Source organism: Conger conger, chromosome 19 (genome assembly GCF_963514075.1).
Source record: "Conger conger chromosome 19, fConCon1.1, whole genome shotgun sequence".
Taxonomy (NCBI): Eukaryota; Metazoa; Chordata; class Actinopteri; order Anguilliformes; family Congridae; genus Conger; species Conger conger.
The window spans coordinates 15,871,982-15,884,481 of record NC_083778.1 but is presented as its reverse complement, the minus strand read 5'-3'; the positions used below and the strand labels follow the sequence as shown (position 1 = coordinate 15,884,481).

The 12,500-nt window shown below is 50.3% G+C and overlaps 1 protein-coding gene across 3 annotated transcripts in view; it reads left to right on the top strand.

The window, feature by feature from the left end:
• The window catches only part of LOC133118949 (DENN domain-containing protein 5B-like), a 35,445-nt gene that overhangs the window by 10,541 nt on the left and 12,404 nt on the right, over positions 1–12,500 (top strand). For 2 of the 3 annotated variants that reach the window (XM_061229263.1, XM_061229260.1), the window contains exons 3-8: positions 866–1,375; positions 3,634–3,865; positions 7,516–7,666; positions 8,030–8,123; positions 11,335–11,466; positions 12,215–12,367. In XM_061229263.1, coding sequence (XP_061085247.1) covers positions 866–1,375; positions 3,634–3,865; positions 7,516–7,666; positions 8,030–8,123; positions 11,335–11,466; positions 12,215–12,367 — 1,272 coding nt within the window. The remainder of the gene's footprint in view (positions 1–865; positions 1,376–3,633; positions 3,866–7,515; positions 7,667–8,029; positions 8,124–11,334; positions 11,467–12,214; positions 12,368–12,500) is intronic. The other variant, XM_061229261.1, reaches the window with a different exon arrangement.

The window sequence follows — 12,500 nt, the reverse complement described above, 5'->3', positions numbered from 1 at the left end:
TTTATCATTTTTTGGGGGGTTACAACATTCACTTGAAATCCCTCCAAAAATCTAAAGTATGTCTAAATCTTGCAATTTTGACTTGGCTAACATGTCTGAGACAGTGGATAATTATGTAATAGTTGTGGTAGTAGTAGCCAGTAGTGGTTGTGGTATGTAATGTGTTCATTTTGGAATAAACATGATGGAAACTTCATATACACACACACACACACACACACACACACACACACACACACCCTTGCATACATACACACACATGCTCAGACCGACAAGAATGCATTCGTGCCTTTTGTGCTCAACCTGCGACACAAACTTCAGCCTTCTCCCGTGAATGATGAGGAAATAATAGAAGGCTTTTCACACTTAATTTCCCCCACATATTAAGCTGGCACATAGCAGCGATTGTTCATGGAGAGCGAACACATTCATTCCCCTAAAGCCCAAAAGGACAGCCACTCCGTGCCACACAAGCCTGTCTGTGACACGCTGGTCGGAGGAATGCAGCATCCACAAAGCCCAGGCTGTGTGCACTCATTGTGTCCCTCTCCTGCTCAGACTTGCTGAGTCACTGTCTGTCTTTCAGCGCCACATTAAACTCCGTCTTGTTTTTGGGGGGTAATGGCGTAGCATGGTTAGCCTGTAGCCTAGTGGCTAAGGTACATGACTGAGACCGGGAAGGTTGCTGGTTTCAAGCCCTGGTCTAGCCGCGTTAGCGTCCACACAGCTGTTGGGCCCTTGAGCAAGGCCCTTAACCCCACATTGCTCCAGGGGGGGGATTGTCCCCTGCTTAATCTAATCAACTGCAATTCACTCAGGATAAAGGCGTCATCTTGAGTAAATGTACTGTGATTTGTGTCCCCAGGCCAACCTGTGCTTCGTCGACATCGACAACCACTGCATCGAGCTGCCGGAGGACTTCCCGCAGTTCCCCAACAAGACGGAGTTCATCCAGGAGATCTCCGAGGTGCTGGGGCGTTTCGGCGTGTCGGCGGAGGGCCCCGGGGCCCCCGGCCCCGCCGCGGCCCCGGCCCCGCGGCTGAAGGGCGTGGCCCTGCGCGAGCTGGTGGACGACGGGCGGAACGGGAACCTGGGCGGCGAGGCGCTGGCGGTGCTGGAGCGGCTGCAGGCGCTGGCCGAGCGGACGGGCGTGGCCGTGGGCGGCGCGGGGCCCCCGGGGGCCCCCGGCGCGGGGGGACGGTCCCCCGAGGAGGAGGAGGAGCTGTGGAACGCGCAGCTCAACGTGCAGCTCAGGGAGGTGTTCGCCAGCCGCTTCACCGCCATGTTCGCCGACTACGAGGCCTTCGTCATCCAGAGCGCCCCCGACCTGGAGGCCTGGCTCACCAACCGAGAGCAGATGCACAACTTCGACAAGGTGATTTACACACACACACACACACACACACACACACACACACGCACACACACATACACATACACATACACACACACACACACATACACACACCCACACACACTCACACACACAGATACATACACACACACACACACACTCACACACACAGATACATACACATACACACACACACACACACACACACACACACACACACATACATACAAACACACACACCAACCAAGAGCAGATGCACAACTTTGACAAGGTGATTTACACACACACTCACACGCACACACTCACTCACTCACTCACTCACACACACACACATTCACACACACACACACACACACCCACACACACACACACACACACACTCACACACACAGATACATACACACACACACACACACTCACACACACAGATACATACACATACACACACACACACACACACATACATACAAACACACACACCAACCGAGAGCAGATACATAACTTCGACAAGGTGAGGAAAACTGTCCCGATTTCTAGACTGTTCTGATGTCTATATCACGCTCATGTTGTTCTATGAGGTCTATTTGGAGAAGACCCGAACCATGTTAAAATGACAGCGCTTCCCTACTATTTAGAATACCGATTGTATATGACTTGTATGGTGAATAGTAGGCAGACACGGTCATTTGGACACAGCCCTAAATTCCTCCTGTCAGCGTGAGTCTCAGGTGTCCCCTACTATTATAACCCCCTCGGCTGAACGAAACCGCCGTTTAAGTGAGACATTTCGGCACTTTAAAGAGACTCGCGGCGGGGCCGGTGTGCCTGAATAGGACGTTTATCACACGCCCGGCTGCCTCAAGGCGGGCTTCCGTCAAACGCTCTGCGAATCCCCCTTTGTACGGTGACGGACGGCTCCTCTTTGTCCACCGCCGTGTAGCAGATAGATAAGCCCTGAACCCCGGCCGAGGAAGCCGGTGGGACGTCTCGGCAAAGCGGTTGCTCGAAGGTTAGAATTCAAGTCACTCGTGAGGCTCTCGCAGGGCCGAGAAAAAGCTCGACTTTTAACAGGCCGAGTTATTTGCGTATGCAGTCCCCGTGAGGCGAGGTTCGACCCCTTTATGAAAGTCAAGAGGGCCGTGATGGATCTCTCCCGAACGCTTTCATTTATTTTCCCCATTGATTTGCTTCTCAGGCGCAGAGAGGCAGCCGGCCAGAGTCTGCTTCTCTATGTTAACGCTTTGTGAGAAAGCTTAAAACGGCAGTAAAAAAAAAAGAGAAAACGCTGCCCTCTCATCTTATGTGAAGCTCATGTATGGAACATTTCCCTGAAGACTACTTCAGTCGGAATGATGGAAATCGTGGCATTTCAAAGGCAAATCAAGTTGTTTGTTTCTCGGATATCACACGGTCAAGTGTACCTTTAGTGTGCACGAGGGGTTACTGGATTATTTACTGTGCGCTGTGGGTTAGTGCATGCTTTGATGTGCTCTGTGGGTTTGTGTGTGTTTTGGTGAGCACTGTGTGTGGTTTGTGTGTGTGCAGTAGGTCTCTTTTCTAAACCTCTGTGTGCCTTGGTCTGTGGGTTTCAATGCATTCATTGGGCACACTAACACATGGAGGTATGACAGGCCATTTCACAGATCAGATAGGGCAATAACTTCAACACAGTGAGAGAGAGTTCAATTCACATTTTAATAAACCTTATTAAGGGAACTGTACCATCTGATAAGCCACGAGAACAGGGCAGGAGTGTTCTCCAGCTGGAAGGTGGCCTCAAAACAGCAGGTGTGCTTGCGCTAGCACATTCAGGTACCGACAGGTAAAAGAGCACATTGCACTGCCATTGACACAGAGTGTCTCGTACAAGTCTGTTCATCGCTTCGCAATGAATGGCCCATCTTGATGACACATGTTGTCATTCAGACAGTGCACAGTCAGTTCTAGTAGAACATACGCACTTGTGTTGTTGGACAAAAGCTTGAAGTAGTCGGCTTTGATGAAAGTGAATACAAGGTACGGGATGTCTTTTTTCTTTTTGAAAAGGGCATGTGACTGGTTTATTACCCTGCTGAAATAAAGAGCTAAAGCTAGGCTTCGACCAGTTCAGACCATACTCAGACCATGACCAACTCAAGCTAAATTTATAAAAAGCTAGTAGCTGGTCATTTCAGTCTGTTTACAGCTGGACTTTACACCGGGGGCCTCCTCCTGTGTCAGACGTTTGAAACAAAATGGCCGCCACTCTAAACGCCTCTTCTCCTGTCTGCCGCGTCCAGGCCTCCTTCCTGTCGGACCAGCCCGAGCCCTACCTGCCCTTCCTGTCGCACTTCATCGAGACGCAGATGTTCGCCACGTTCGTGGACAACAAGATCATGTCGCAGTGGGAGGAGAAGGAGCCGCTGCTCCGCGTGTTTGACGGGCGGGTGGAGAAGGCCCGCCTCTACGCCGTGCGCGCGCCCAGCCTGCGCTCCTCCAACTACCAGCGCTGCTCCCACCTCAAGGAGTCAGGTAACGCAGCAGCACCGCCGTGTGTTATTCCGCTGATGCTGTTATCCTACGTCACTCACTGTTGATTAGGCTAAGGAGGGGACAATCCCCCCTGGAGCAATGCGGGGTTAAGGGCCTTGCTCAAGGGCCCAACAGCTGTGTGTGTGTCTCTCTGTGTCTCTAAGCCACGATAAGATCCACAGAGAGACACACACGCAGAGAGACACACACACACACAGAGACACGCACGCAGAGAGACACACACACACACAGACACACACACACTGAGACACACATGCAGAGAGACACACACGCAGAGAGACACACACGCACACAGAGACACACACACACAGAGACACACACGCAGAGAGACACACACACACACGCAGAGAGACACACACACACAGAGACACACACACACACACGCAGAGAGACACACACGCAGAGCTTCATCCTTGCTGCCAAATGCGCAGTGTGTTTTTTTGCCCCAAAAAAGTAGTTTGTTTGAACGGTTGGAATAAGAAGGCTGTTGGCGTCCCTAGCCTGGTGTTTGGGCTTAAGCACTGGATGGGATCGTGCTGTTGTGACTGTGCGGAGATCCTCCACCTGCCTCAGGCACCTGTAAAAACACGGCCCCCTCCCTCTCTGGTGCGCGCGGGAAAGCGATGTTTACCGCCACGGGCTCTGCTCTCCCCTCCCTCAGTAAAGCGGTTATGCTGCAGTGCAGTCAATGTGCCAGTGCTCTGATACTGAGGAGAATATGCAGAACAACAGGCTCTGCTGAATCCCTGCGACTGCTGCCTGTTTTAGGCTTTCATCGCAGTGGGGAAGTGGAAGCTACTGTCCTGTATCTCTGGAGTTAGCCGGTTGATGCTAGCCATTGTGTTTCGCTGTGGGGAGGAAGAAAAAAAATCTTTCAGCTGGTTCTGATGACTCCATCATTGGCTGCTCTCTGTTGCCTCACCCGGTTATGAAGTTCACAAAGCAGCCTGTAGCCTTCCGCACAGATGTTGGGCTCTTGAGCAGGGACCTTAACCCCGCATTGCTCCAGGGGGATTGTCCCCTGCTTAGTCTAATCAACTGCACAAGTAACTTTGGATAAAAGCGTCAGCTAAATAACAAAATATTATGATCATATTCATAATGAAAGCTTGCTGTCCAGGACGGTGTGTTGCCCGGTACAGAGTGAGGAACACGTTCAGCCTGACCCGGTCGTGGTCCACCCCCTCTCTCCCCGGCCCCCGTGGCCTTCCCTCCGTTTTTGTTTCTGGATCTCAGCCCTGCAGGGAGCTGGCGTGCTCAGTCTGACTCCTGCAGCGGCTGCAGAGGGGAGGGAGGTGTCGGGGGGGGGAGGAGGAGGAGAGCGGGGCCTCCCCCGCACTCTCCGGGGCAGAATCGATACCCCGATACCCCGCACCCAGGGGACGTGGGGCTTTAGAGGAGCGTGGGAGGCAGTGAGGTCACCGGTCGCCCTGGGAGACCAGACGCACTCAGCCGCTGCGTGCTGTACCACTCCTCTGACCGCTTAGCAGTCGGTTGCGGGTTTGAATCTCAGTTTGGATCTCAGTTTGGATCTCAATTTGGATCTCAGTTTGAATCTCAGTTTGGATCTCAGTTTGAATCTCAGTTTGAATCTCAGTTTGGATCTCAGTTTGAATCTCAGTTTGGATCTCAGTTTGAATCTCAGTTTGGATCTCAGTTTGGATCTCAGTTTGAATCTCAGTTTGGATCTCAGTTTGAATCTCAGTTTGAATCTCAGTTTGAATCTCAGTTTGAATCTCAGTTTGGATCTCAGTTTGAATCTCAGTTTGGATCTCAGTTTGAATCTCAGTTTGGATCTCAGTTTGAATCTCAGTTTGGATCTCAGTTTGAATCTCAGTTTGGATCTCAGTTTGAATCTCAGTTTGAATCTCAGTTTGGATCTCAGTTTGGATCTAAATTCAGCCAAGTACCTGCTGGAGCTGCACCAGTTCAATTGATATATTGATCAAAAAACAAGACAAAAAGTTTCCCTGGAACAAAAAAAAAAAAAAAGAAGCTTTTTTTTTCTATTTGTCAGCTCAATACTATTTCAGGAATATCTGGTCTAGCTGGACCAGTTGATGATATAATTGATTTATTGATCATAATACAGACAAAAAGTATTATTCGGAACAAAGCAAAAAGGTTATTTTTTTCTGTGTCCCAGTTCAGTGTTATTTTTGAGGCCCATTGGAGCTTTGGAGCGGCCTCATTATGTGTTGAGTCTTGAGACACAAAAACCCAATAGTTGTAAATAATGTAAAAGCGGTCAAAATTGTGTGAAAGCATTTCTGCAAGCGCAGCCAGCATACTGAGCACCTGGAGGACGGAGCTGTCCAGCCAGATCGTGAGCGTTTCTCTCCCACGCGGTTTCTCTGACGCTGCGTACAGAACTGCCCGGGGCGAGAGGCGCGTTTCTGTCTGCTAACAATGTCCCAGGGAGGACGGTGAACTCTGCAGTCCTGCACAAAAAGTCAGAAAGCAAAGCGTGTTCGTGTCAGAGAGACAGACAGAGGCCTTACGAGAGGAAAAAAAGCCATCTCTGCAGGTTGAAATCTCTGCTGGTCCTATTCGTCGTAGCTTGGACCAATCCGTACCAGTCCAGTTCTACCACGCATTATAACTGTGTTTCCTCTGTGGTCAGTGTCAACCACTCTCCACTCTCTACCATTGAAATGTCCACAGCCTGAGAGACATGCATTCTGAAACTGTACTGTGTATAGTTTTCAGCTTTCTTGGAGAAAAGACACATTCCTGGGCCTTTTTTTCCAACCATGGCGACTGTGTGAGTGCGTACGTGTGGTTGTGTGGATTGAGTGACGGTTTGTTAGTGAGTGTGCGTGCGTCTGTGTGTGTCCGTGCGTGTCTGTATCATTGTGTGCTCGGGACGGGGCAGCACACTGTGTCCTTGAGTGGCTAAATGAACCGCAGAAACTCGGGGCTTTGATGTCTGACCGTGTGCAGTGGGGGAGAGGGGCATATTGCTATGGCAGCGTTTAAAAGCCCTGTTTAAAATAGATAGAGAGGTCGTGAGTACACTCTGTTCCAGGAGTTTCTGGGAGAAAGGTGCATCTCTCTCAGTACTGAACGTGCGGCTTCCCTTCTGACCAAACACAACTCGTTCAGAAGAGCCTCTCGACAGTGTGTGTGTGTGTGTGTGTGTGTGTGTGTGTGTGAGTACACGTCTGTCTGTTATTGAGACTGTGTGTGTGTATGTATGTATGTGTGTATGTGTGTGTGTGTGCGTGTGTGTATGCATTTGTCTGTGATAGAGACTGTTTGTCTGTGTGTATGTGTGTGTGTGTGTGTGTGTGTGTGTGTGTGTGTGTGTGTGTGTGTGTGCGCGTGTATGTATGTGTGTACATGTGTGTGTGTGTATGTATGTATGTGTGTGTGTGTGTGTGTGTGTGTGTGTGTGTATGCATGTATGTATGTGTGTACGTGTGTGTGTATGTATGTATGTATGTGTGTGTGTGTGTGTGTGTGTGTGTATGCATTTGTCTGTGATAGAGACTGTTTGTCTGTGTGTATGTGTGTGTGTATGTATGTGTGTGTATGTATCCATGTGTGTGCACACACGCTTATTCTCCAGGTTGCTCCAGCACACCTCTCTCTCTCTCTCACACCCCCCCTCCTGCTTCCCTCCCCAGCCCAGGCCATCGAGCAGAGGCTGCTGAAGATCGACCACACGGCCATCCACCCCCACCTGCTGGACATGAGGATCGGCCAGGGCAAGTACGAGCAGGGCTTCTTCCCCAAGCTGCAGGCCGACGTGCTGGCCACCGGGCCCACCAATAACAAGTGAGTATATCCGCTGCGCGTCAACATGCCCACCCGCCATTGGCTAATTCAGATGGGTTTAGACCCCTCCCTCCCAAAGCCACCAATAGCAAGCCTTTCCACGACTGATTGGTTGAGCAGAGAGATGGTGGTACGGATTCAGATTAGGCTGGGTCTGCTTTTTGGGGACTGCCATTACGAGTATCTCTACCATATGCTAGCAGATGAGCACCGTTTGAAACCCCCATTATCTAAGCCCTGTTGAAAGCCTTTATTTCTGGTGCTTTTGGCTGCAGGTAAGCATGTCTGTTTAGGCGTGTACTGAGCACGTATGTGTTGTGGTGTGTGTAGCGTGTGACGTGGTGTCTGTGTGTTGTGCTTCAGCAGGTGGTCGAACAGGACGGCCTCGTCCCAGCGCAGGAAGGACCGTCACCGACAGCACTCTGAACACCTGGGCCTCGACAACGACCTGAAAGAGGTGCGGTCACACTGGTCACTCTTTCAAACCTTACTTTTTAACCTACTGTCCCCCCAGCAAGTGCACACACCTGCACACACACACACACACACACACACACGCAACATACACATGCTCACACGCACCCTGCTCCAGAACCACAGCGTTACACCTTTACCAACAATCCATTCACACAACCGCGTATTTCTTCTGAGGCAAAAGGGAAGCCACTGCCCCACCTAGGACATGAACCTGCACGCCCGGCCTCTTAGCCGCTACGCTAACGATACACTGCCATCCTGGACTGGACCTCCAGCCTGCCTGCTTCTTGTCTTCCTCGCTGTGCTTTTCACCCTCATTCTGTGGCTGTGTGTCTGCTTCCGGAATGTTCCTCAGCTTGCCTCCCTCATGGGAATAAAAACAGCTCAAACTAGGTTTTGAAATGACTGGTAGCTGGTTGACCAGTTCAGACCAGCTCCTTACTCAAGAAGGTTTGACCAGCTCAAGCTAGGTATTGAAATGGCTGGTAGCTGGTGGACCGGTTCAGACCAGCTCCATACTCAACAAGGCTGGAGCTAAGTTTTGAAATGGCTGGTAGCTGGTTGACCAGTTCAGACCAGTTCAATACTCAAAATGGTTTAACCAGCTCAAGCGACGTTTTAAAACGGCTGGTCGCTGGTTGATCAGCTCAATACTCAACATGGTTTGACCTGCTCAAGCTATCTTTTGAAAGAGCTGGTAGCTGGTAATTTCAACGTGGTCACGGCTGGATATTACAGCAGAACTGCGTTGTGTGTGTCTGCCGCTAAGGCTTAGCCGCAGAGCGAGACGCCGTACCGTAACTAAAGGGCCCTTCATCAGACGCTGGTTACACATCGTCTCTGGGAAATAGCTCCCGCGGGAGGAATTACACTCACTCTGTGCTATTACAGAAAACGCTTACGTTTAGCCAATCAGCCAAGCCGGCTGCTTGTGTAAACATGCAGTCGTTTAGGACCACAGCCGCCCGTGGGCCAAATTCAGCTTGTATAAGGTTTTTTTTTTTTAAGTTTTTTTAAAGGACTAATGTTAATTGCCGATTATTTGAATTTGTTCTGTGCTATTAGTGACAACAACTCATGTTTAACCAATCAGCGGCAATCAGATTAAATCAACCTTTAATCGTTTCTTAAAGGACATGTTAATTATGCAGTATTCATAAGGTGCAAAGATAAGTGCCTCCTCCCCCCACCCCCCATGTTTGCGAATTACTCCTCCACCCCCCCCCCCCCCCCCCCACTCCAGGCTGCAGCTGGTTCTCCCCCCGTTCGTTCTTGTTTTTGGCCACCAAAATACAAGAGCCAGCAGTGCCAGTCAGGCAGTGCCGAGGGTTCAGACCGGTTCAGGCCGGTTCAGACCTGTTCAGACCTGTTCAGACCTGTTCAGACCGGTTCAGACCGGTTCAGACCTGTTCATACCTGTTCAGACCGGTTCAGACCGGTTCAGACCAGCTGGTCATGTCTGCCATGTCTGTCTTTCTTTGTGTTGTCTTCGTCTTTTTTCTTTTCTCTCGTCTGAATGTGGTTTTTCATTCATCTGCATGTCGCTCTTTCTTTTCTGTTCTTCCTGTTTTTGGTTTTGCCTCCTCGTGTCCCCGTGTCGGGGCCCATGGGTCGGCCGGGGTCCCTCAGCAGGTAGAGGGGTGTCTGGTCCTGCAGAACTCCATGGCTTTCTGGGAGTGGGATAAAGCCTCACCCCCGCCCATAAAACCGCCCAAAAAGTCCTCGTCTGCGTGTTGCCTGGTATGTGAAGGTGCTGGGCCCCCCACCTCTTCAATTAAACCCAACCCCCACCACCCAAATTAGACCCAACCTCCACCAACCCCCACCACCCAACTTAGACCCAACCTCCACGATACCACCGCCCAAATTACACCCAACCTCCCCCACAACACCACCCAAATTACACCCAACCTCCCAAATTACACCAAACCTCCCCCACAACACCACCCTAATTATACCTCCCCCCTCCTCTCCAACCTCACCTGCACACTTCCTGCATCAGGGTTAGAGACCTGCCTTGCTTTCAGTGAACCTGACATTTTTTCACTTTCTCTATTGTTTTTTTTTTTGTCTTGAGAAACAAGGTATGTGGAAAACACAACATTTTCTCTAAATTATGATTCTTTTTTTAATTCACAACGACACGACAACACACAGATATTTAAACCGTACATCCACGGCTGCATCCACGTAGCTGAAGGATTTCTGTAGAGGAACAGTAACACCTGAAAAGGGATGACACTATAGAGGTCTGACAGTAATGAAAGCGCAGGACTGGCAGGTGCTTGCTGAAGAAAGCCTGGCAGGACCTCTCGGTTCAGTGTGTCTGATTCTGTCACAATGCGCCGCTTTTTTTCATCACTGTGTGGGAGGACATTGGAGTCAGTGAAATGAAACCAATTGAAAGCAGTATGAGATGCCCTTGGCAGCTGAGATGAGTTTTAGTTAAAAAGAGAATAAATAAAACTTTGCAGTCTGCACGCCGTCGAAAATAAAAAAATTTCAAGATGTGCTTGAGAGATGATTGCTTTGTCTGTTGAGGGGCCGTGACATTTCAACCCACCATTGAATAGCCCAAAATGTTCATGTTCGTGACTCCTTAGTCGTTGCTAACCAACAACACCCCCCCCCCCCCCCTGCTAACTACCTGCCATTGTGAATGTGGTGAGGACGCTGTAACTGTAGAGTGGGGCTGCACGATATGAGGAAAATATGCGATAACTTTGTTGAATATTAAAGCGTGCACAGTTCTAATCTGTTTCTGCTTTAGGTACACTGCTCACATTGACCGCAAACAATGAATAGACCTATGCCCACTGAATGAAAAAAAATTAAAAAATTAAATACATTATTACCAACATGCTTTTATAGAATAAATTGCACATGGGCCAATCAATTTAGACAGGACATCAATTTAAATCAACACTATTCATTGCAGTTCAATGTTTATCTTGCGTGTTCATATCTCGACAACAATAAATATACGATATATCGCGCTGCCCTACTCTCGAGCCATGTAATGCTGGGGATAATCTCGGGCCGCCGCTCTGGTTTGGATGTAATCGTCTTTTTGGGGAGATGGGGGACGGTGTCCTCGCATATCCGGGACAGGAAGTGCTGCGTGTGGATGTGATGTCAGAGCAGGGGGGCGGAGCTAACGGCTTGTCCGTCTTTGGGGGCTCGTCCAATAGAAGTACATGCAGGAGGCCAGGACCCTGGGCAAGAACCTCCGGCAGCCCAAGCTGTCGGACCTCTCCCCCGCCGTCATCGCGCAGACCAACTGGAAATTCGTGGAGGGGCTGCTGAAGGAGTGTCGCATGAAGGTGAGGAGGGCTACCCTACCCCCTGTCACGAAATTAGCCAGTCCTGTAGGAGGTTAGCCAGTCCTGTAGGAGGTTAGCCAGTCCTGTAGGAGATTCGCCAGTCCTGTAGGAGATTAGCCAGTCCTGTAGGAGATTCGCCAGTCCTGTAGGAGATTAGCCAGTCCTGTAGGAGGTTAGCCAGTCCTGTAGGAGATTAGCCGGTCCTGTAGGAGATTAGCCGGTCCTGTAGGAGGTTAGACAGTCCTGTAGGAGATTAGCCAGTCCTGTAGGAGATTAGCCAGTCAGGCCTACAGGAGAGTGGTAAGTCCTATAGGAGATTGGTTTGTACTACTGTAGACTGGTCGGTCCTATAGGACATTGACCCGTCCTATAGGAGTTTGATTAGTGCTACTGGAGACTGGCCAGTCCTTTAGAGGATTGGTCGGTCCAATAGGACATTGACCAGTCTTATAGGAGATTAGTCAGGCCTACAGGAGAGTGGTAAGTCCTATAGAAGATTGTTTGGTTCTACTGGAGACTGGCCAGTCCTCGAGAAGATTGGTCGGTCCTGTAGGACATTGACCAATCTTATAGGAGATTGGTTAGTCCTACTGTAGACTGGTCAGTCCTATAGAAGTTTGGTCGGTCCTATAGGACATTGACCAGTCTTATAGGAGATAACATTGCGGTGGGAGCTGAGGGGTGTCTCTGTGCTCTGAGGGGTGTCTCTGTGCCCTGCTGAGGGGTGTCTCTCTCCCTGCTGCTGCAGACCAAGCGCATGCTGGTGGAGAAGATGGGGCGCGAGGCGGTGGAGCTGGGTCACGGCGAGGCCAACATCACGGGCCTGGAGGAGAACACGCTCATCGCCAGCCTCTGCGACCTGCTGGAGCGCATCTGGAGCCACGGGCTGCAGGTCAAACAGGTACGGCCACGTCTCTATTCCTCTCTGTCTGTTGTTGCCCTGCTGAAAAAATGCTGAAGCGAACAGGTTTTTGAAACAGCTTGTAGCTGGTTGACCAGCTCAGACCAGTTCCGTACTCAACATGGTTTGACCA